The sequence below is a fragment of the Trachemys scripta genome, chromosome 8 (genome assembly GCF_013100865.1).
Source record: "Trachemys scripta elegans isolate TJP31775 chromosome 8, CAS_Tse_1.0, whole genome shotgun sequence".
Classification (NCBI taxonomy): domain Eukaryota; kingdom Metazoa; phylum Chordata; order Testudines; family Emydidae; genus Trachemys; species Trachemys scripta.
Window position 1 is genome coordinate 29198494 of NC_048305.1, and position 24869 is coordinate 29223362.

The 24869-nt window shown below is 40.3% G+C and overlaps 1 protein-coding gene across 2 annotated transcripts in view; it reads right to left on the reverse strand.

Annotated features, from left to right (window-relative positions):
• The window catches only part of SLIT3 (slit guidance ligand 3), a 780962-nt gene that overhangs the window by 249428 nt on the left and 506665 nt on the right, over nucleotides 1–24869 (reverse strand). For both annotated transcript variants that reach the window (XM_034778698.1, XM_034778699.1), the window contains one exon: nucleotides 16687–16828. In XM_034778698.1, the coding sequence (XP_034634589.1) occupies nucleotides 16687–16828 (142 nt within the window). The remainder of the gene's footprint in view (nucleotides 1–16686; nucleotides 16829–24869) is intronic.

The following is a 24869-nucleotide window of genomic DNA, read 5'->3' on the forward strand; positions in this document are numbered from 1 at the left end:
CATTGCCATTAAGCGTTACTGTTACCATTCCTATTTTGTGGATCCATTATCTGACTTATCTCAATTATTTTGTGATTTGAGTCTCTCTACAAGATTTCCCTCCCAGTTAGTCCTAAATAGTATGGTACGCACATGCACTGTACTGCAGGGGAATGAGCAGTGAAATGCAAATTGCTGCAAATATCAGCACACTGGTGTTTTAGTGTGCATGTGCTTCCCAGAGTTACAACAGACTTTTCCTAGACATTCGGAGGTCAATTTTTCAGCAAAGCCTTTTGCTTTACAAACTCACAAAAGTTTGCATGTGCACTAATTTCTATGAACAAAGTAGGGAGTTGTTTGCCCAACTACCCACTTTGGGGACACAAATTGGGGTTTCACATGCTTCAGGGGTGCATATCCATTTCCACAGGAGCAATCAATTGAACAGAATTGCAAGGTGAGGTTAGGCTGGGTGAAAACTTGGCCCTGTATTAATAATTCTTTGAAGTACACAGGAAAATGTCACACATAAAGAACAGAAGCATTTATATGTAAAAGATAGCAACTCCCCTTTCCCCACTTCCCCAACATGCACACACACCAAATTGCAATCACCAGGGATTAAAGTCCACACCTCCTGCAAATGCGAAAAATAAATAACCTAGAGGAGGATAAAGTCAGGGGAAAGAAAGAGAAATTATGATTCCAGAGGGTTGTTTCACAGGGAGTTGGCCAGTAACACTCAGAAGCATCATTGAGTTCTTCGCCATTCACCACAAATGAGCAGCAGATGGCCTGTGATGAAAATAGATGGTCAAGGGTGGTATCACATGCTGCTGCATTTTCAGCTTAGTTCTGCAATAAGCTCTTGATTTTATTTAATTTTTAAGAAGTCCTTTCTGTGGGGGACTAGGCCGAACAGATGATGCTTAGTGGGCCCTATCATGATAATGAGGTCAGGCAAGTAGATGCATGTAGATTCCAAACTTGCCACAAAGCACAGTCGACATTTACTGTATAATATTAAAATGAGTAATCGGAAAATATGAAGTAGGAACTTGGGCTTTACAATTTCTTTATTCATAAATGCACATTATGGAGCTGTGGGTACAGGTTGAAAATGGCAATTAATTTTTATATTATTAGAAATGTGAACAACATAAGTGATTCACATTACTAGTTAGTAATACTACACTGTCTAACCTCACTAGCTAAGCAACATGCATACAGGTCAGTATTAGATGGGAGATATCCAAGGAACAATTAGGTTCTGCCAGAAGAGGTGCTTATGGTTCTGAGAGGTCACTCTTCACACTGAGTCAGTGCTGACTCACCATTGAATAATGGGGAACAGTGCTGCTAGAAGAACAATCTTTCAAATGAGATGCAAAATGTTACTAGAACATGTAACACTTTGCAAAAATAAATAAATAAATAAATAAATAAATAAATAAATAAATAAATAAAAGAAATGGTGTGTGTGGTAATCTGAACATCTTGGTTAAATTCTATTTTAAGAGTAGAGCTAGGCAGAATGAAATTGATCTAATTTGCATCTTCAGGTAGACAGCATTCTTTAGCCCATGTCCTAGAGCATTGGATGGTGTTGCTGTATGTTGTTAAAGAGCAACTATTGTTCTATAGCAGAGGTGTCTGAGATTTCAGTGGTTGGTGAAGTGATCCATTATGTACCTTTTACTTGCCTCTCTGGAATATGAGGAAACAATTTTTGAGAGACATTCTGAGATCTTCTGATGAAAGATGCAAGCACAAAAGAATAATCTGTCTTGGCTATTTGAACCCTTTCGCCCCTGTTCTAGATTTCTGTACAGTTTGGATTTGAAGTGAAAATGTAAAAGTAAATAGTTGGAAAATGAAGAAAAAAATTCAGGAAAATTTGTTTCCATTCTTCATCCAAATTTCATTTTCACTAATATTTTGCAACCATCTGTATTTAACAGACACAGCACTGAACAAGTGGAATCCATGAGAACACACTGTAAAGAATGATGGAATAAATGACTCTATATGAAAGGTACTGTTCAACCTTCTCATGGACTTTTGCTCGTCCATTCAGTTATCCTCTTCATTCTGTCAGCTGCTGCCTGAGAGCACCGTTCATACTGCCCAGATGTATTACAGATGCTGCACTTCCCCCTTCTGATATGAACAGTGTTGTGTCTGCCTTTGGAAGTTTTACTTTTAAAGCTTCAATGACAGTGGATGTCAAAGGACAAGAGCAATTTCCTTTATTCCCCTCTAATAAAGTATCAGAGCCTGGAAAATGCAGAAGGCCTGATGGATTCAAATATATTTTTCTTCTAATAATATGACATGGGAGATCTTTTTGATTTTTAAATCACTTTGTGGCACTAAGAGCAGATAGTAAACAAAACAGTTAGAAAAAGCAAGGGGGAAAGGACGCACTTAAAGGTGACAAATGATCCTTTGGCAAAGAATAAGCACTCGAAATCCCATCCTAATCCATCTCAAGGTTCACTGGGGTACAAATCTTTTTGTCATCTCCTCAGCTGGTGCTTACACTACTCAAACACATGCAGGAAAACACAAAAAGATAAAAAACAACCACCTAACGCAGCTTTCTTAGAGCCAGATCACATTCTTTGGAATGACAAAGCCATTTGTCTTGAAGAGTAATGCCCATAGCAGAGTGGGGGAGACAGCCATATTAATTTGGGTCTCAGCTATCTCTTTTTCATTGGGGGGAAAAAGAATTTGTTACTCGGCTTGCTAATGGAGCAGTTTGCTAGCAATTTTCCCATTTCAAACAACATCTCAGCTGCTAATGCGTAATGGTTTGTCAAGCCTACCCATAACACAGACAAATCACTAGCTTGGGAAAAAAGAGAGAGAGGGAGCAAAACATCAGTACTGATAATTCTTAGCTGTCAAATGAATAGAGTCTACAAATGAGACAGCCACGGTCTATTAACAGTGTTGTTGTGCTGTGCTTGAGATGTGTCAGAAAACGTCCCTTCCGCAAGAGGCAGCCATGAACGTCCCTGCTGGGAGAGGATAAAGTAACGTACAATAGCCAATCTCAATGGATCATGTTGCTCTGCTTAAATGGCCAAAGTTCTTACAGGCTTGCACCATTTGGGTGGCCAAAAAGAAATATCTGGTAGAAAGAGGGACATCAGTACCTTGCTAGTTCTCATTTGTCTGACAGGGTACACAGAGCCTATTCTAAGGTCATCGGGATGGTGTTAGTCCTCTGTCCCTGGCTGGAGGAAGGATAGCCTATCCTGCGTGTAAGGATGTGCAGGATTGCAAGTCAAGGTCAGTGGTGAGAAATTACTTAATTCCTCCCAGTGCAATGTGCTCTGAAGAGTTGGGGATTGGGAATAGCGGTGTCAGGGAGGAAGGTGGGGGATCTCTAGGAAGCGTCAGAGACCAAATGAGAAGTGTGATTCTTCCTGATACTTGAGTAAGGTGAGCTGCATTTTAAAAGTTGCCACACCTTATGCTTGGGACTTTGATGAAGGAAGTCTGCTGAATTTGTTTGGCCGTTAACAGGAGCTGGTCAGGCATCAGATTTACTCTTCTCTTTGATTACAAGTTGCCTTAAAGAGGTGTTGAAACCTGACCTAGGTCTACTGAACCCTTTCCTGCCTTGAATGGCCTGTCCCACTCTGCAACATTAGTTCCATCATAATTACACTAACATATCCCTAGGTCACTGTATCAAAGTATGTATCAAAAGGTAAGCACTATGTAAAATGCACTGTGGTTACGAAAAAATACTGCTTTGCATTTACCCAATCAGTACCAGCTTCTTACTATGTAATTAAAGGAACAAAGTAAAATTCTATTTGTACTGAATTACTGCAGTGCACAACAAAACAATGCCAATAAGGGATTTGGACAGCACCATGTCAACAAAGTCTGAGGTCAAAATGCACAGTCTTGTTGCTTCAGAAACTTTGTGGGTTGGCACTGCTGAGTGGTGGCCTTTGTATTTCTTCTCTCCCTTCCTCACCCTCCTCACCCAAAAGACAACAGAAATGCTTTAATGGCTGTGTTTTTGGGATAGAGGAACACCAAATATTCTAAATATATCTCTTTGCACTCTGCTGTTTTAAGTAATGGATATTTAAAGCTTTCATTCCCTTCCTAATTGGAGCTGCTGCTACTACTATTATACAACACTGAATATATGTGGTTCTCTCACTGTCTTAGGGATTTATACTGCCACCATCACTATAGTATCTGAGTGCCTTCCAAGTAAAATCAATGCTATTTATTATGAATCATAATGAAACCATTATTTTTCCACTGCAACCAAGGGAATTTACTTCTTCCCAACAGGACTCAACTTTACCTTCCTACTTCATGGTTTCTTATGGGGTGGAGGAGCTGTGGTCAGCAACCTGCCCTCCCATCCTAAAACAAGAGGGCAGCTAGCAACTCCCCTCCATGTACCAAGTGTTTTGTTACGTATTGTTTTTTTAAGGAACTAGCTGACTATCTCCCATGCCCTAACCTCCATCATCTTTGAGTGGTATTGGAAATCTGTCAGCTTCAAAAATTAGCCTTACAGAACTTGGATCTAATGCATACCAGAGACCAACACGTGACTTTGGATCAGAAATGATTAGACTGATAAATATCTAAGCAGTTTCCAAGCACATGGACACTGCAGAGTCATTCACCCACAAAGTTGGTCAACTTTTGCATAAGGTCTGAAACATTACGGTAGTTTTAAGGAAACATGAGTTAGGTCTCAGGTATTCCTTTAAAAAACAAAAGACTGTTTACCTATATGGACTTTCATCCACTTATCCAAGTATGACCACGTCTTCCTAATTACCTTTTCCTTTGGTTTCTCAAGGCACTTGCTCTTCTCTGTCTGCACCATTCCATTTCAACATGGCTGCAGATCTTCAGGTTTAACCCAGAGTCATGGAGCAGGAATATGAGTTTTCACCCATCAGTTCAAATCTTCTTTCAAGTGATAATGAACAGTTGTTCACACAATTATGGGCTGGATTCTTCCGATCCATACTGCATCTTTAAAAAGCTAGTGATGGAATTCTTGACTGAATTTTTAACTATTTATCTAACTAAGGGCAGATCTTTAGCAGCCAAAATTCCCATTGGAATTGTCAAGCCTGAAATGGTCTCTTAAAATAAATCTGTGTACACTAACCTATTTGGATAGCAATGCTCAGCAAAGAGCTCTCTAGTGTGACAGTTGACAACTTTTAAAGTAGAAACAATGTAGTTGCACTTTAAGGGCTTGTTCTGGCCTCTGATATAGCGGCCCCATTAAAAACTCAACACTTGCCACACCATGGTATCTGCAGTTCATTGAGTCCAAATTGATACATATCAACAGCACTTTCACTGCCAGCTTGCAAATGCTGATTTTAGCAACAATTGTATGAATCCATGAGATACAACAGAGTATTTTCCATATGCTAAAGAGGAGGGGCCTTAGTCTGAATCAAGCACTTCCTTGTGTTAGGTACTCTCCAAACAGATAGGAAGATGGTCCTAATTTTTCTTTCCTGCTGCTGTGCTCTGCGGTAGCTTTCTGTTTTTGAACCTAGTTTATCTATAACGTGGATGTGTCTTTCTTCATAAGCAGCTGGATGACTCTGACATGCTGATACATCTGAACATGAGGGTCCCAAACTTTCTGCCTCAAAACTGATGCATGTGGCAGACCCTGGATAAAATGCTTTGCCCTTCACTTTGCTTCTCAATAAATCCATCAGTGTCATTCTCTCCTGCCTCCCTAATCCATTAACCCTTCCACCTCCAGACACCTGCAGGAGTCTCAACCCACCATGTTTCTGTCTCTCATGACTTCATTGAGACTTTAATAGGTGGCTCCCCTCCTTGGAGGTTGTTCCTCAAAGCAGCAGCAGTAGTGGGGGTCGCAGGAGTTTCTCTTCTGGCTGGTCGAGGTGGGAGGAAGAGGGCTCCCAACTCCCTCCTAGAACCAGGTGTCAGTTTGTGGGCTGGGGCTGAGAAGGAAAATGGGCACGAATGAGGCAGGTTCCAGGGATTACTGGACTCCCAGTCAGTGCAGCAGAAACTTGGCTTCAAATACCCTCTTCTGTATGCTTTACTGGAGTGGTGTGGTAAGGGGTGGTGAGAGGGTCTATGTCTATGCAGTTTCTCCCCCATAAATAGCTTCAGGAACTGATGGGGAACTCAACAGGTGACTGTTCCCCTTATGTTAACTGACATGGTCATAGCAACAGCAAGAGTGCTTAGCAAACGGGAATGGGGGGGCAAGCGTTAAACAAGGCCAAACAGTTTTTCTGGGCTGAATGTGGAACAATGTTTTGCTGCTTCCACCATTAAATATAACCCATTTTCTGTCCAGGATCACCCCACTCTGCATGGGGCTGCCTTGCCCACGCTTCCACAGGGGAGTGAGAGGACTGTGTGCATGGGGGCCTCTGTGTATGGATCTGGGAAGGAAAGACTCACTTTGCTTGAGGGGGATATTTGGCTCTTCCCGACCCCCCGCTGCTGAAATGGGGCCTAGGGCTACACATTCCATTCATTGGGTGTGCATTGGTACACATGGGTCTATCCTTTCAAGATGCCTTGGCAAGAAGAGGGGCAAGAAACTTGGGACCACTTGAGCATTAAGAACTCTGCAGGCAGACTCCTGTACCACATGTCACCCCACTAACTTCAGTGGGGCTCTGAATGTGTGGTTCTCAGTGCAGAATTAGGGTCTTAATTTTTATTATATATAAACAATGCAACTCTTACAGGACCCAAAGGCTGAGTCTGTTACTAAGAGGCTTGTTCAACCTCTGAGCCCTCTCCAGCTCGGTAGTATTTGAGGATTCTGGTTTTATGTATTGGAAAACACCCTTGCACCTTGCCAATTTGATTGTAGTTAAATTTCATACATGTAAACAAGAAGTGGTTTTCAACTGATCGGTATCAACTAATGCATATGTGGCATTTGGACTTATCTCTGCTTTTTTGTTCTGCTTTGTCACAAGAAGAACATCTAAATCCTTAATGAGCCACATGGTCATCTCATTATGCTCATTAATCCTTAGCAGGCTGACATCCCATCCCAGGGCTTACAATTCCTCTATATGTCAGGCATAAAACCTCCAATGTAGATCCTGAACATTAGCACAGCAAGACTGTTTGGATACCAGAATAACCAATGCCGAGTTTTGAGGCTGTGTGTAAATTTACAATCTTGACATTTTGTTGTATTACTTTCTTGAAATTTTAAGACAGATAATTCTTTTAGATTTGCTGGAAGCGTTACCTAATAGTAAACTGTTTGAAAGGGAAAATAGTCAGCATATAATCTATTATATAATTTGTGCACAATCCCAGTTTTTTAATATCTATTTGTACTACATATCTAAAACGTTGACAAGGAAAAGGGATCAGAAGAAAAGGTGAAAAACAAGGACAGGTGGGAAAGGTGCAAATACTTTCCCTGCGTGATACAGTGCTGTCACTTATAGTATTTTGTCAACAAAACAGATGTTTTAGGGCTCTGTTAACTAGATTCTACATGTTGCATATCCTTTCAGTGAAAACATCCATCAAAACCCACATGTTCATTTAATAAAACCAGCAGAAAAACAAACATACAAATCAAACATCATAGCACCTGCCTGCAATAATAAAACTGATTAGCACATTTTATATAAAATTAATGCTTTTGTATTCCATATTTATTTTCCCTAATGTCTTCTACACTTTCATAATGAACTTTCAAGATGCATACACACATGATACAATACAATCTCCTTCCTGCAATATTTCAGCCAACACTTTATATTGTGGCTTTCAATACAAGGTACAATTACAAGTACAAAAAAGACTGTGCTTTGCAAAATACAATGTTAGAAACTACCTTTGAGTGACATTCACATTAGATAAAACAAGATCTCTGAGGTTTTTTTGTTCTGAATGTCCTAGTCTGCATTGCTTGATCTAAAGTTAGTCAATTTGATAACTTGGTATATGATATTGTCCTTACTGTTCATACAAATTGCCTTTTATTAACAGAGCTAGATTTATGTGTCTGGTGAGCTGAAAGGATGCTTCAGAAAATACTCCCAAGATTACAAAGTCTTACACAGCTTGTCCTGGTGAAATTCATCTGCATACAAATGTCAAAATTATAAACTGGCCAGACCAATCTAAAAAATTGATGATGCAACCATAAAAATGTATACAATTATCAGACTTAGTAAAAACATAATGTACCTTCTTGTGGTTGGAGGTGACAATAGTCACATTTAACAAATCAGAAAGTAAGTAAATATCTAAAATACAAAGCTTAGCTTGATCTAACAGCTGAAATCTTATGTAGTGATTGCTTATTTGTATCTATTTTAAAACATCGTCTATGTCAAATATCTCATTCAACAAATCTGGAAATATTTAATTACTGAGCTACCTCACTCTCTTCCCTTCAAGGATTTAGCAAATACTATACAAAGCAAAATTTACCTACTACCAATTTAAAAAGAACCTGAACATTTCCGTACAAATTGTACATTTTGATACCCAGACAAAACAAAACTACATGTTCTCCTTAACCCATCTCTGCACATGAAAGTGTTTTTATTCCCACCATTTATCACTGATTTAAGCCCTCTCCACTGATTGTTCAGTTCATCTAAAATAGCTGCAATTTTCATGTCCTTGTTCTCAGTGGAAAGGTGGCCCTGTACATGTTTTAAGCCTAGAGAGTAGGAAATTGTTTCTTGATGGTGAGCATAAGCAGTCGATGACAGTTTGCCTGGTGACATCTGAAAGCAGTAGGCAAAACTGACATGTAAAGATGTCCAGAGCCACTTTACAGCAGTGAGTGAAGATCGTATTATATAACTCAAATAGAGTAGACAAACTCTGCTTTCCTACCCTGGGGGCCTCCATTGGAACAGTCAATAGGTGTGTTCAGAAATACTATACTGGTCTAAGCCACATTATATATTGGAAAACTGATGGGAAAAAATCCATTATTAACTTCTTGAGAGAGGACAATTTGAATTGCTGACCTATCTTTCCTCTGCCCCCAAATTCAATGGGCATTACTTTTATTTAAAAGGAAATTAATTTTGAAAAAAAAAAATTAAAAATTCTCCTCCGGTTTGAGATGTTAAAGCCAAATTTCAATGCAGACTAAGTTCTTATGGTGCACGAATTAATGACTGAAAATAACGGATTTATTAATAAGAAATGCTTCACATACTTCCTATTTTAAAGGATTCTGTTGGTGTAATTTAATATATGCAAAATCAAATTTGTAAAATGACATCATAGAAATGTCTATTTAAAAAAGACAATGGAAAGGGTATTTTGCACTTCTATAACACCTTCATTCTTACAATCACACAATCTTCACTCAGAATTAATTATTTAAGTCTCAACACCCCTCTGAGGTATATTCTGTGGGTATACTGATCAACAAGAACTTCCCCAAAGAGTATCAATGAAGCAGCAAGAGCCCCAGAAATAGAACCAAGAACCCTTGATATTGAGTTGCCTGTTCTACCAACTGTGCAATAGTCCCCACTGGGACTCCCTCCTACTCCCTGTCACAAAATCAATTCCCTAAAATGTAATGGTTTGGCAAAGAAGCACATTTGCTAAAGGCAGAATGAATAGAAAGTTAAAGTTAAAGCTGTTTTCTCAGGGAAAGCAGCTTTGTTTGCTTTTCTCTAGGTAATCAGAGGAGATAATGAATATTTAGAAGTGCAATAACAGATATTTCCACAATATTAAGTGAATATCTCTTATTTGTCTCAAGCTATAAGAAGCCATTATTTACCAAAATGAAGTATATATTCTACATAACCAACAATGTTGGTTGGCAATAAAACAAATCAGTATTAAGAATCGGTAAACCAGATACTAAAAGACATCTGACCTGAAGTTCTCACTAAACTTGAAACAATCCCAGACTCCATTTTGAGGTTTGAAAAAGTTTGGTTCAACTCAAATATTTGGAACACCTGACTAATTACTTGTACTGGCTAGTGCTGGAACTGCAAAAGCATAATCTCAGTGAAAACAGTTGCTCTTATTGTATTACTGAGCTGATCGAAACTAGAACCCCCTGATGCGTTTCCAACTGGTTTCTCAATATAAAAGGTTCAAATCAGCATCTAAATCAAAGTCCCATACTTCACTGTTCAGCCATTTCTGATCCAGGTACATCAAGTTCGATTCAACTCTGCATTACTCCAATTATATGCAATTGTGCCTCCATTCATTTCAGTGGAGTTATTCTAGTGTAAAACTGGAGTGACATATTGGTGAATTAAGTACAATGTAGGCATAGATTTAAAACCTCTAATATGAGACATAAAGATAAATCTACTACAAATGTACACCTTAATAAGGTGTTAATATATTGAGTATATACATTGGGTTGCTGGAGTGTGATGCATGGTGGTGATACAAATTTGGGTATCATCCTGGGCAGGGCCGGCTCCAGCATTTCTGCCGCCCCAAGCAAAAAAAAAAAAAAAGAGCCACGATCGCAACCGGTGGCGGCAATTGGAAAAAAAAAAAAGCCGCGATCAGCAGCGGCAGGTTCTTCGCTCCACGAGGGAGTGAGGGACCTGCCGCCCCTGAATTGCCGCAGGTGCCGCCCCTCTTCCTTGGCCGCCCCAAGCACCTGCTTTTAAGCTGGTACCTGGAGCCGGCCCTGATCCTGGGGTTCGTAATCTGCAATAAAATCACATGTGAAGGATGGAAGAGACCTAATATTCTTCCACCAAAATTGTTCCCCTTTATACATGTTTTTAATACTCTATTTTATTTTTCATTTATACCCAAAAAGTACTATTAAGAGGACATTATGAAGGTTGCAAATCAAGCCCTCAAAAGTTAGGAAATGCCAGAATTAAGGTTGCCTGTGCATATGGATTAGGATGGTTCTTTAATGACAAAATCACATACTATTTTTTTAAGAGGACCCCTGTGTCATTCATTGCACAGGATGGATGATGCTCACTTCATGTGCAGTTATTCAATATTTTTTCCCCTTGTTCAGTGTATGGCCCCATTCCTTATTTGCAGCACGCTATTCAAGCCCTGCTCTTAAAACAGAATTTTAATTTCCTCATGGACCTTTCTATAGCACTCATCACTATAGTCTTTGAGTGCTTCACAAACACAAATATATTTTTACAACAACCTTGTGAGAGGTGAGATTTTACAGATGGGAAACTGAGGCACAGAGAGAATGGGGTCAAAGTATCTAAAAACTTAGGGTGCCCAATTTGAGACACCTACGTATGGCCAAAGAATAATATCAGACTCCAGGAAACTTCATATTAAGTTCCTCTCCAATCTGTGACTCCAGCTACTTCATCCACAGAACATCAGTCAACCCATGGCAACTTCCAGGTACAAGAAACAAAAGGATACAGGTCAAGAAGTTGACAGTACCCTTTACTACTGAAAATGGAGCCTTGATGGGAAGGTGATCAACACCCCAGTTGTAAGAGTATATCTGACATATGCTCAAAGCATTACAGAAACCACAGAAATCTAAACAACTAATGAATCTCCAAGGTGTGATGCTGATGGAGGTATGAAATAGCCCTTCCTATCAGACCACTTACTTGGGGTAACTCCAATATAGGAATGATCAGAACCAGATCCAGTGATGGTCTCGTCTTCAGTGTTCTGTATAAAACCCCAACAGTTTCCAGGAAGATATTTTTGCTCATTAAGCTGTTGTCCTTTTTCATGCTGACATCCACCAAGAAAATAAGCCATTAGACCTCCAATAGGAGCACTGACATCACCTGGAATATTTCAGCTGTGGAACCCTCCATCTAAACTGGTTTATTGTCAAGAGTAAAAAAACAGAATCATAAACTCTGGTCCTGTCCTTGGGGCACAGGAAATAGTCAGAGACTTAAAAAAAATCTCCTCTCTGAGGTTGTCCACATACATACATATGAAGCAAGATGAATTTATCACAAATTATTCCCCCTACCTCTTCACATTTGAGATTAGTAGACTACTGAGACCTTGATCAGAATCAACCATGCCAAAAATGGCCCTGCAGCTTCATCCAGCGAGATGTCAGTGATACATGTTAGACATTAAAAAGCAACAGAGGGCCTTTGAGACTAACAGAAGTATTGGGAACATAAGCTTTCGTGGGTAAGAACCTCATTTCTTCAGATGGAAGTAATGGAAATCTCCAGAGGCAGGTATAAATCAGTATGGAGATAACGAGGTTAGTTCAATCAGGGAGGGTGAGGTGCTCTGCTAGCAGTTGAGGTGTGAACACCGAGGGAGAAGAAACTGCTTCTGTAGTTGGATAGCCATTCACAGTCTTTGTTTAATCCTGATCTGATGGTGTCAAATTTGCAAATGAACTGGAGCTCAGCAGTTTCTCTTTGGAGTCTGGTCCTGAAGTTTTTTTGCTGTAAGATGGCTACCTTTACATCTGCCATTGTATGACCAGGGAGGTTGAAGTGTTCTCCTACAGGTTTTTGTATATTGCCATTCCTGATATCTAACTTGTGTCCATTTATCCTCTTGCGTAGTGACTGTCCAGTTTGGTCAATGTACATAGCAGAGGGGCATTGCTGGCATATGATGGCATATATAACATTGGTGGACGTGCAGGTGAATGAGCCGGTGATGTTGTAGCTGATCTGGTTAGGTCCTGTGATGGTGTTGCTGGTGTAGATATGTGGGCAGAGTTGGCATCGAGGTTTGTTGCATCTTACAGCAAAAAAACTGCTAGCAGAGCACCTCACCCTCCCTTGTTATCTCCATACTGATTTATACCTGCCTCTGCAGATTTCCATTACTTGCATCTGAAGAAGTGAGGTTCTTACCCACGAAAGCTTATGCTCCCAATACTTCTGTTAGTCTCAAAGGTGCCACAGGACCCTCTGTTGCTTTTTACAGATTCAGACTAACACGGCTACACCTCTGATGTTAGACATTATGATGGGTTGGTGCAGAATATTCTCAAAAGAACTAGTAATATCACAGGAAGTTCTCTGGGGGATTCTTCTACTACCCATGGGAATTACAATTCTTCTCTAGAGCACTATCATAATAAGTACCTCCAGACCTGTTATCGTAACTCCCTAATCCACCCACTTCACCAGACCCATTGCCTCCCCACAAAGAATCATTGTTCATCTATGCCAGCATAAAACACCACATCACAAGAAAGACAGAACAAGTACTGGTGTAGGAACTCTCACTTGATTATCTTCAAATAAAATACAAACAAAGAAGGTACACCCCTCTAACCTCCCCACTCTCTTGACAATTGCTTATTCCCTAAGCATATCAAAAAGTTACAAATTTTAAAAAAGTCGAAAGGAGCTAACATTTTAAAAGTGTGACTAGAAAGTCTCTCTCTCGTAGCTTAAGCAAAGTAAACAATCATGGGATAAGATGGAAGGTTCTCTCATGGCTCAGTAACTGATTAAAAGACAGGTAAGAAACGTAGTAATAAATGGTTAGTTTTCACAATAGAGAGAGGTAAATACTATAGTGGGGTTCCCCAAGGATCTGTACTGGGACTAGTACTATTCAAAATATTCATAAATCACCTGGAAAAGGGGGTGAAGAGTGAGGTGGCAAAATTTGCAGATGAGTTGCTCAAAGCAATTAAACTTAAAGCTGACTATAAAGAGTTACATACAAAAGAATCTCACACATTTGAGTGACTGAGCAACAAAATGGCTGATAAAATTCTGTGTTGATAGGTGCAAAGTAATGCACATTTGAAAACACAGTCTCAATTATACATACAAAATGTTGGGGTCTAAATTTGCTGTTACCACTCAAGAAAGAGATCTTGGTGTCATCATGGATAGTTCTCTGAAATGTGCAGTGGCAGTCATAAAAGCTATTGGAATGTTAGGAACCATTAGGAAAGGGATAGATAGGGGATGGATCACTCAATAATTATCCTGTTCTGTTCACCCCTCTGGGGCACCTGGCACTGGCCACGGTCAGAGACAGAATACTGGTCTGCTTACACATTCTTCAGGATGTTTCAGATACTGTGGTCCTTCCAACTCATACATTTCTTCCAAATGTTTCTTAATATCATTTGTTCCCTCTGTTGCTCTCAGATTAATGGATATCTGAACATATCTTCCACCTACAGATCACTAACTTCCAGCAGTAGGTCCCATATAACTACCCAACTGTGCCTCCACCCTGTCAGCTTCAATATAAAACTTTACACAAAACATCTTCCTCTATTATTTCTTCACACCAACTCTCTGAAATTAGTAGTTTCCACACTCTCTAGAACAGGGCGGGCAAACCCTTTGGCCTGAGGGTCGCATCAGGTTTCCAAAATTGTATGGAGGGCTGGTTAGCGGAGGCTGTGCCTCCCAAACTGCCAGGCGTGGCCCAGCCCTGCCCCCTATCTGACCCCTCCTGCTTCTCGCCCGCCCGGGACTCCTACCCCATCCAACCCCACCCCACCCATTCCCTGTCCCCTGACAGCCCCTGGAACTCCCACCCCTGACTGCCCCCCACCACCCCATCCAACACATCCTCTCATTCCTGATTGCCCCTCCGGGATCCCTACCCCATCTAACTACCCCGTTTCCCTGACTGCCTCCCACCACCCCATCCAAACCCCCTCTCCTTCCTGACTGCCCCCCTGGGACCCCTGCCCCCATTCAATCCCCCTGTTCCCCGCCCTCTGACCGCCCCAACCCCTATCCACACCCCTGCCCCCTGACCACCACCCCAAACTCCCCTGACCTCTATCCAACCCCCCGCTCCCTGCCCCCTTATTGCGCTGCCTGGAGCACCGGTGGCTAGCGGTGCTACAGCCGCGTCGCCCAGAGCACCAGGACAGGCAGCCGCGCTGCCCGGCTGGAGCCAGCCATGCCACCGTGCAGCCCAGAGCACTGGGTGGGGCAGCTGCACTGCCCCAGGAGCTCGCAGCTCTGCCACCCAGAGCACTGCGCCAGCGGCAGAGCGAGCTGAGGCCATGGGGGAGGGGGAACAGCAGGGGAGGGACCGGGGGCTAGCCTCCCAGGCCAGGAGCTCAGGGGCCGGGCAGGAGGGTCCCATGGGCCGGATGTGGCCCACAGGCTGAAGTTTGCCCACCTCTGCTCTAGAACCATATACAGTACTCTTCTAGAACTTCCCAAACAGATGCTCATAGCTGCATCCTTATTACCTCAGCAAATCTTTCATATCGTTATTTAAAACGTTCATGCCTACAGCTCTTAAATCTATCATGTTATAAAACATTACATATGTACAACCATATCCCTATAGGGTATATATTGTTTGGAATGCAAATTCAAGAGTAATTTTTAGTACTTCAGATATAATTTATACTGTAATTTTCAAGAGTAGAAATAGATTCCTAGTTGGCATGTTGTACAAGATGCTGTAATCCCAACAGAAGACTGTACATGCCTGAACTTTTAAGTAAAGCAAGTGTTCAGAGTTTCTGAATTGTCAACAAGCATGTGACTATTTTTTCATTTCTAGTAAATTATTTTACATGCCCAGGTTATCGTGGGCAGTATAACTTTAGAGCACTGTTTACATCCAACATATTTGTTCAGTGAACTTGCATGTTTAAAATATCTTTTTTTATATGAGAGTTGCAAAGTCCACACAGAACATGGAAACTGATTAAATTAAGCATAGTGAACTACTTTATAATGTGCTGAGATGGTAATCACATAGATTTTGAGCTGAATCCTAAATTATAAAAATAACCAGTGTAGTGACAGAGTACACATATAGATCAGAGCACCAGCGAAACCTATGGTTAGAACATTTTGGATAAACAGTAACCCTCAAATTGCTGGGAGTCAGATATTAAATTGCAATGGGCCAGCATATAAATGAGAAAAGCAGCTAAACTTTGTCCCAGAAAATCTTGCAGTCTAGCAATATTTCTGCAGAGATGAAAAGCTGAATTGTTACAGTAATTATATGGATATGATTGAATCCATAAAGTTAAGGCTCTTAAAGCTGGTTGCAAGAGGGATACTATCTTACAACAACCATTCCCTATGGAACAACCAAAAGCAATTCTGTTTTATTTCACACTAATCAGGACTGTGGTAGATTGTGAACTGCTGTAACAGACAAAACTAGTAAAAACAAGTACATCTGAAAACCAATATCTGATATGATGATACAAGAAAGTGTTGAGATAAGTGTAAAAGATTTGGGATAAATGAAATATAGAAGTCAGAAAAGAGGACTTTTATTGTCAGACTTTAGCAAAGAAGAGACCCCCGCCCTCCCACCACAGGTTCACTCTGTCTGTCTAACATGAGATACTTCAATTATTTTGGGAGAAATCATCAAGGTAAGTTGAAATGTGAAAATAACTCTGTTAAGGAAAATGTAAAAGAGGAGCTGATCTATTTTCATTTCCTGGCCTCTTGATAAAAGTGACCATACACCATTTTTTGGGGGTAAATATACAAATTGAAATGAATTTGATGAGTATTTGAACCTGTTCTCAGATGGGCATGGGTATGTTGCACAATATCTCATTTTGCATTTAAGACCTGGATTGAGCCCTAAAATTGAAAAATGTGGGGGATAATGACAATATGACTGGCAAATGGGCATGGTTATCAGCTTAAATGGTTAAAAATTGCAGCTTCCTTCCACAAGTTAAGTGGACTAGATCTGGAATGACATTCAGAATGAGAATAGTAAGTTGACACTGGCACTTACATTTCCACAATGCCCTCTGGTAGGTTAGATGGAATTTCTGTTAAGCCCTTGCCTCGACAGTCCACAATGTTGTTGCTGCATGTGCAAGCGGATGGGCAAGTGATGGAATTAGCATTGCAGGATGGAGGTTCAGAGTGGGAACCTAAGAAGGTAAAGACAGTACCAAAAATATCAAGATTAGAGTTGCAAACTGATCACTTATTTTAACAATGAAAAATATAGCAGTCAGTGAATTTTCAATTCCTGTTTACATAATAAATGGCAATCCCTTTGGATTAAATTCATGTATTATTGTGCCAACTTCAGAGAAAATGCACAGAATATTATATTTTTACTATTACACCATCTCCATTTTATTAATTTATTGTTCCCCCTGACCTTTTTTACATTGGCCACATATTTCCATTTATTATTTGAATTTGGAAAAAAGAAGGCTGAAGATCCAGGAATACTTCCAAATAATGAGATCTATTGGCGTACTGAAAAAATTTTTTTAGGAACATGATATGGGAGCTCAATCTCTGGGGTCGTTTAGGTAAAGACAGGACAATGAGCTCAAAATATACAGTATATGAAGGAACAATCCTGAATTGGCTGAGGAAAAGGCTAGCAGACCCAGTAGGTCTTTGCTTCTCCAGTTTCTATGAAATTTGCAAACTTTTGAGATTGCACATACTAGCTATGAGATGGAACCATTTTATTACTGATTAAAGTACAAAGGATGGGGATAGTATGCTAATTTTCACAATACGAAGCAATGTAATTGATGGAGAGAAAAAAATATTCATAAAAATTAAGAGCTCTGTCCTGCAAACCTTTACTCAATCCAGTAGTCCCACTGGAGGAAGAGTAGGGCAAGGCTCACCTCAGAATTGCCACTATCCCAGTGGTTAGAGCATTTCATGGGATGCAGGGGACCTGGGTTCAAGTCCTTCCTTTGAAGCAAGAAGAATAGGGACTTGAACCTGGTCTCTCACATTCCTGGCTACTGGCAGGTCTCGCTCTCTTGCCCATATTTTTTCAAGAAAAAATGTGAAAGGTCTAAGTATTGGTTCCCACATGGAATGAAACCAACTGTCAAAAGCTCAGTTTCTTATTCTTATTTTCTGGCCAATCCTAGATGAGATACAAAGAGGCAATGACAAAATCTTAACAAAGTGATGAAAAGCAGAAGAACATGCTCAGTAGACAAATTCCATTCCTCTGGTTATAAACACTAAATAAACTCCTTAGTGTTTAAATCACAAATTACAGATGGCATGTGGAAAGTCATAATTGAAACTCTAAATTCTTTAGGTTTGTGTTTAATTAGAAACATGTATGATATTAAGCCAGAGATTGGAACTGTAGCTGGCAATATGGTCAAGAAGGTCTGAAAAATTCTGTTCTCATCAAATATGAAACATTATTATAACCTGCTTCTTTTGACATACATCTACATGCCATCCAGATTATAGCAAAACCTTAACTGTGCGAAGCCTCCTAACTGGAGGAGAGCTAATGTGATGCCAATTTTTAAAAAGGGCTCCAGCAGTGATCCCGGCAGTTACAGGACAGTAAGCCTGACTACAGTATCGGGAAAACTGGTTGAAACTGGAGTAAAGAACAAAATTGTCTGACACATAGGTGAACATAATTTGTTTAGGAAGAGTCAACATGGTTTTGTAAAGGGAAATCATGGTTCATCAATCTACTAGAATTCTTTGAGGGGGTCAACAAGTATGTGGACAAGAGGGATCCAGTGGCAGGGCAGGCGCAACCCATTAGGTGACCTAGGCGGTTGCCTAGGGCGCTACAATTTGGGGGGCGGCAACCACAGTGGTATTTTGGTGGTGGGACCTTCCGCCGCCGCTGTGGGGGGCGGCATTTCGGGGCGGGACCTTCCGCCGCCTAGGGTGGCAGAATTGCTGGCAGCGCTCCTGTCCAGCGGATATAGTGTATTTAGATTTTCAGAAAGCCTTTGACAAGGGCCCTCACCAAAGGCTCTTAAGCAAAGTAAGCTGTCATGGGATAAGAGAGAAGGTCCTCTCATGGACTGGTAACTGGTTAAAAGCTGAGAAACAAAGGCTAGAAATAAATGGTCAGTTTTTAGAATGGAGAGATGGGGAGAGGGATAGCTCAGTGGTTTGAGCATTGGCCTACTAAACCCAGGTTGTGAGTTCAATCCTTGAGGGGGCCATTTAGGGAACTGGGATAAAAATCTGTCTGGAGATTGGTCCTGCTTTGAGCAGGGGGTTGGACTAGATGATTTCCTAAGGTCCCTTCCAACCCTGATATTCTATGATTCTAAGTAGTGGTTTCAGAGTAGCAGCCATGTTAGTCTGTATCCGCAAAAAGAACAGGAGTACTTGTGGCACCTTAGCGCCACAAGCTTATGCTGAAATAAATTTGTTAGTCTCTAAGGTTCCACAAGTACTCCTGTTCTTTTTGTAAATAGTGGTGTCTCCCAGGGGTCTGTACTGGGACCAGGTCTTATTCAACATACTCATAAATGATCTGGAAAAAGGGATAAACAGTGAGGTGGCAAAATTTGCAGATGATACAAAACTACTCAAGATAGTTAAGTCCCAAGCAGACTGCGAAGAGCAACAAAAGGATCTCACAAAACTGGGTGACTGGGCAACAAAATGGCAGATGAAATTCAATGTTGATAAATGCAAAGTAATGCCCATTGGGAAACATAATCCCAACTATACATATTGTGACAGACCCAGACCAGTGGGGTACAGGAGTCTGGTAGAGGGCAAATATACTAGTCACTGGATGAGTAATTTTCTGTTCCCTGAGTGACCAGAGCAGGGGCTGCACTAGAGTAATCAGGAACCTGCTAGAACCAGTTAAGGCAGGCAGGCTAATTAAGACACCTGGAGCCAATTAAGAAGAAGCTGCTAGAATCAATTAAGGCAGGCTAATCAGGGCACCTGGGTTTTAAAAAGGAGCTCACTTCAGTTTGTGGTGTGAGTGTGAGGAGCTGGGAGCAAGAGGCGCAAGGAGCTGAGAGTGAGATGGTGTGCTGCTGGAGGACTAACGAGCACAAGCATTATCAGACACCAGGAGGAAGGTCCTGTGGTGAGAATAAAGAAGGTGTTTGGAGGAGGCCATGGGGAAGTAGCCCAGGGAGTTGTAGCTGTCATGCAGCTGTTACAGGAGGCACTATAGACAGCTGTAGTCCCCAGGGCCCTGGTCTGGAACCCAGAGTAGAGGGTGGGCCTGGGTTCCCCCCAAACCTCCCAACTGACCTGGACTGTAGGTTCTTCAAGAGGGGAAGGTCTCTGGGCTGTTCCCCAACCCACATGGTGAATCTCTGCGGCAAGAAAATCCACCAATAAGCACAGGACCCACCAAGATAGAGGAGGAACTTTGTCACAATATAAAATGATGGGGTCTAAATTAGTTGTTATCATGCAAGAAAGAGATCTTGGAGTCATTGTAGATAGTTCTCTAAAAACATCTACTCAATGTGCAGCGGCAATCAAAAAAGCAAACAGAATGTTGGGAATCATTAAGAAAGGGATAGAAAAGAAGACAGAAATATCATATTGCCTCTATAATAATCCATGGTATACCCACATATTGAATACTGCATGCAGATGTGGTCGCCCCATCTCAAAAAAGATATATTGGAATTGGAAAAGGTACAGAAAAGGGCAACAAAAATGATTAGGGGTATGGAATGGCTTCCATATGAGTAGAGATTAGTAAGACTGGGACTTTTCAGCTTGGAAAAGAGACAACGAAGGGGGGATATGATAGAGGTCTATAAAATCATGACTGATGTGGAGAAGGCAACTAAGGAAGTGTTATTTACTCCTTCCCATAACACAAGAACTAGGGGTCACCAAATGAAATTAATAGGCAACAGGTTTAAAACAAAGAAAGGAAGTATTTTTCACACAATGCACAGTCAGTCTGTGGAACTCTTTGCCAGAGGATGTTGTGAAGGCCAAGACTACAACAGGGTTAAAAAAAGAACTAGATAAGTTTATGGAGGATAGGTCCAGCAATGGCTATTAGCCAGGTTGGGCACGGACAGTGTCCCTAGCCTCTGTTTGCCAGAAGCTGGGAATGGGTGATGGGATGGATCGCTTGATGATTACCTGTTCTATTCATTCCCTCTGAGGCACCTGGAATTGGCCACTGTTGGAAGACAGGATACTGGGCTAGATGGACCTTTGGTCTGACCCAGTATGGTCATTCTGATGTTCTTAACTTGAACACTGTGTCACAGCCTACAACCTTCCCCAGTCCTATGTGTGTGTATTTATACACAAACACCCTATATACCCACTGTAGGAAAAATAATTTGAATGCTGTGTAAACACCTAATGGAAAAGTTATCTTGCAAAACATAGCACAACACAATAAAACATTATTTCAATGACCAATGGGGTCAGGAGGCTCTCTTGCGTCTGGGAAAGAATCATTTCTAGACACTGCTGGTTCCGAGCTCTGCTAATTGCAAATAAATATATATTGGAAAGTTCTGCGAGATTTGGATGAGTTCACAAGTGGCTGAAAGACAGCTTCAAACATCTCCACTATCCAAATTTGAGATGGAGGTTAGACAAATACCAGAGCCTTTTCATACTACTCACAAACATCACCTAATTTCAATGACGGATAAAGAAATAGCACACAGGTAAGTAACTTGCATCATATCATCCCACATCAAAAACATGTTTACATTGATATGGCTATAAATGTCATGATTTTGAAATGTAGATCCAGTTCCCAATAGCTGCAAAATGAAAACTGCTAGTGATTGGCCTTACACATCCAGGGTGGATGTCTCTTGACAAAAGGAACAGAGAATTACTGCAAACTCGTGCCTTCTGTCTGAGAAATGTCAGAGCTTCCATTGAGAATTGGTATATGTGTGCTTGAATTTCCATTAGCTCAAACAGATTGCGTCTGATGGTCATCCCTCTTTTGATCTGTCAATATTATGTGGATAGGAAGTGTCAGAAAATAGGGAAGTAAAGACAATATCAACGATAACTTACACTTTGAGGCATGAGAGTCTTAAAAGTGAGTTAAAAAAGTGTTCATCCAACTTTTGTAGTGGTTTCAATTCCAACAGAATTAAAGTAGGGTTTATTTTAGAGACTTCCTCTGAGACAGCTGTGTATTTCACATTTTTTCACATTTTGTTTTTTAAAGGAACAGTGACAATTATTAACTAGCCTTTCCTGAGTAATAATTACACATCAGACTATTTAAGATGAAAGAATTACATAATTGTAATTTAATTTTCACTTTTGAATATTATCATTATTGGTGGACCAGGTAGACTGCTTATTATTAAGGTTGCCTGAAACTTCAGATTATAAAACCCTGTTTTCAGTTGCTCATAACTTTGTCAAACGTTAATCATTTGGGATAAAATTTTGCGTGACAGGTGTCTGCCTTGGACTGATTTTTTTAGAACATATTGCCTTTATATGTTCAAAGCAAAGATGCCATTGATTTCAGATGCTGCTCTGAGTAATCACACTTCTGCAAGTCAGACAAAGGGTCTCAACTCAGGTACTGAGAAAATGAGGAACATACAATAAGTGTCCACCCATGAAAAGTTTGGTTTAAGTGATTTGACTAACATCACACAAAAACTCTGTGGTATAAGCTGTGATAGACTCCATTATCCCCAGAAATATTTAAGTGCTTTAACTATGAGATCATCCTCTTTCCCTTTCTACAATTCCCTGCCTCACTCACTACACACTTTTAAACTTATGCAACAAATGAGACAGGCAGTGGTCTTACAAAGTCTCCATCACTACACAATCCTGATTCATACCCTGAGCAGGTGCATTCTGTGCAATGAAGGAGATAGGGGTCCTGTGGAAAAAGTAGCATGTGATCATGTAATTAAAGACTGTGCCATATGCACATGCAAAAGAGGGCTGAATTAAGGTTGCACAGGCAACCTTAATTCTGGCATATCCTATGTTCTGAGTGCTTGGCTTTGCAAACTTAATAATATTCTTTTAACACAGTGTTTGTGTATAATAAACTATTTATATTGCAGTAACATCTAAACACCTCAAACACATTGGAGCCTCATTGTACTATTATGTCTAAACATATAGTTAGAGACAGTTCCTGTCCCAAAGAGTTTACAATCTAAATTTAAGACCAGACAGAACAAGAGTCCATCTCTCTTTGGCCCTTCTTCTGGTTTAAAAACATGGGGCCGATCCTCTTCTATTGTGAATCAATGTAATCCTTTAAAGTCAATGGAGTTATGCAAAGTTACACCAGCAAAGCATCTGGCTCTAAACGTGTGTCCTAAAAATATTTGAGTGTCCCTGTAAATTTTTGTATCTCTTTTGCATATTGAAGGTTTCCTGAGCAACTTTTACTCGTTTTACAGTGGGGCAAAGATATTTTTCCATCAGAACAAACGGTTTCAACATTGAAAATTCCCTCTATCACACTCTATTTTTCTCCTTCCTTGTTTTCTGTCCACACTGATTGTGATGTTCCAAAACAGACCCACGACCATGAAAATAGGAGGCAGCAGTTGATAGTCTTCAGAGACAGGCAGAAGTGCACACATTAAGAAAAAACTTCAGAGAAATGTTTGCTCCCTATGAGGAAAAGACAAGTTGGTAATTAGGTCAAATTTTCTGCAAACATTTCAACATTCAAGTCTGGTATGTTTTCTGAACAGGACTTGTAATTGGGGTTGTGGGAAATGCTGTTTGCACTGATATGCCTTGTAGTTTATCACTGTGGTTTATGTGAGGAGTAGTATACTCCCTTTTCATTAGAGTGTGGTGTCAGAAAATCTGTACTTATCTTGCCAGTTGGTGTTCAAGTGTCTGTATCTCATAGTACATTTAATTGACTACATACAAGTTAGCTGACTTCAATATCTCCTAGAAAGCTCCAGCAGAGCTCAATTCATCATTTCATCATTTTGTATGACACAGTATTCCACAACAGGACATCATACAAGGTGATCTACATAAAGGGGATCATTTAGGGTAGGATGAAGGGCTAGAGTTAGGTCAGAAGCACAAGCCTTTCCTGCTTGGAAATTAAGCAGCAACAATAATAAAAGTGCTAATTAATTTTCCCATTACAGCTTACTATCATGAAGTTTTCTGGTATAAGTTTTTCTGTGTGGTAAGCTTGTAGCTACTTCAGATCACTATTCCTGCTGGCCAGTGAGCTGTGGAAGTAAAGATTCGGAGAACTAACAACAAGGGATCTTTTACTCTGAGTTCTCTATAAACTCTTTCAGATCCACTCCATTCAAAGGCCCTGATTTCATGCCTACTGAAAACAAAGGGGAGTCCCTTCCATTGACTTCAACAGGTATGGATTGGGATCACAAAGCAAGTTTCCACAGGGAGTGAGGAACTTTTCTGAGAAGCACAAAGCAGAGTTTTCTGGCTAGATGGGGATTAACCCACCACAGAGTTACCTGGACATGAAATAGAGGGAAAGCGATGACGTGCCTTAATTCTCAGTACAAATGTAACAGAGAAGTGGAGGGAAAAAAAAACACGATCAAAGTTTTAAGCATACAGAATCCACTGAGTTTTCATTAAGGAGAAAAATGTCCAAATAAATGAAAATGCAAGAGAAGGAGGATGGCTGCGCATGCCCCTCAAACCCCCGCATATTCTAGATAATTGGTAGCAATGTTTAATTTTTCCTATTCAATTAAAACCAGAAACTAGAATTTTTTTGGTAAACATAATATTATTCTATGTTTGGCTTAATATACTCTGTATTGGGTTTTCAAAAATGTTAAGACCTATACCCTGTTGCAGCACACATTTTTGTGCTGGTTTGTGTGACTATCTAAATCTATCATAGGTCTTTTGAAGTCAATAAGCTCTTCATTTTTTAAATGAGTGGCAGCAGATCTTGGCTATTGGTTTTCAGAGCACCTTATTGGAACAAAAAGACTTTATGCATAAATTGCAGAATCATTTCAAACAAATGAGTGGGTTTTTTTTTTTTTGTATTTTGTTTTGTTTTGTTTATTTTTGGCAGAAGACAAACATTGCTTTACATGCAACAGAATTTTATTAATCTGTATTGTACATTCCACCACCATTTCAGTCAACATTCATCTGCTGATCTTAAGGTTTCTTTTATCAAACTGTAAAGAGAATCTGAAAAATGATTTGGATTAAATAGTTCCACCTAAATGATAGTTTGTGTTA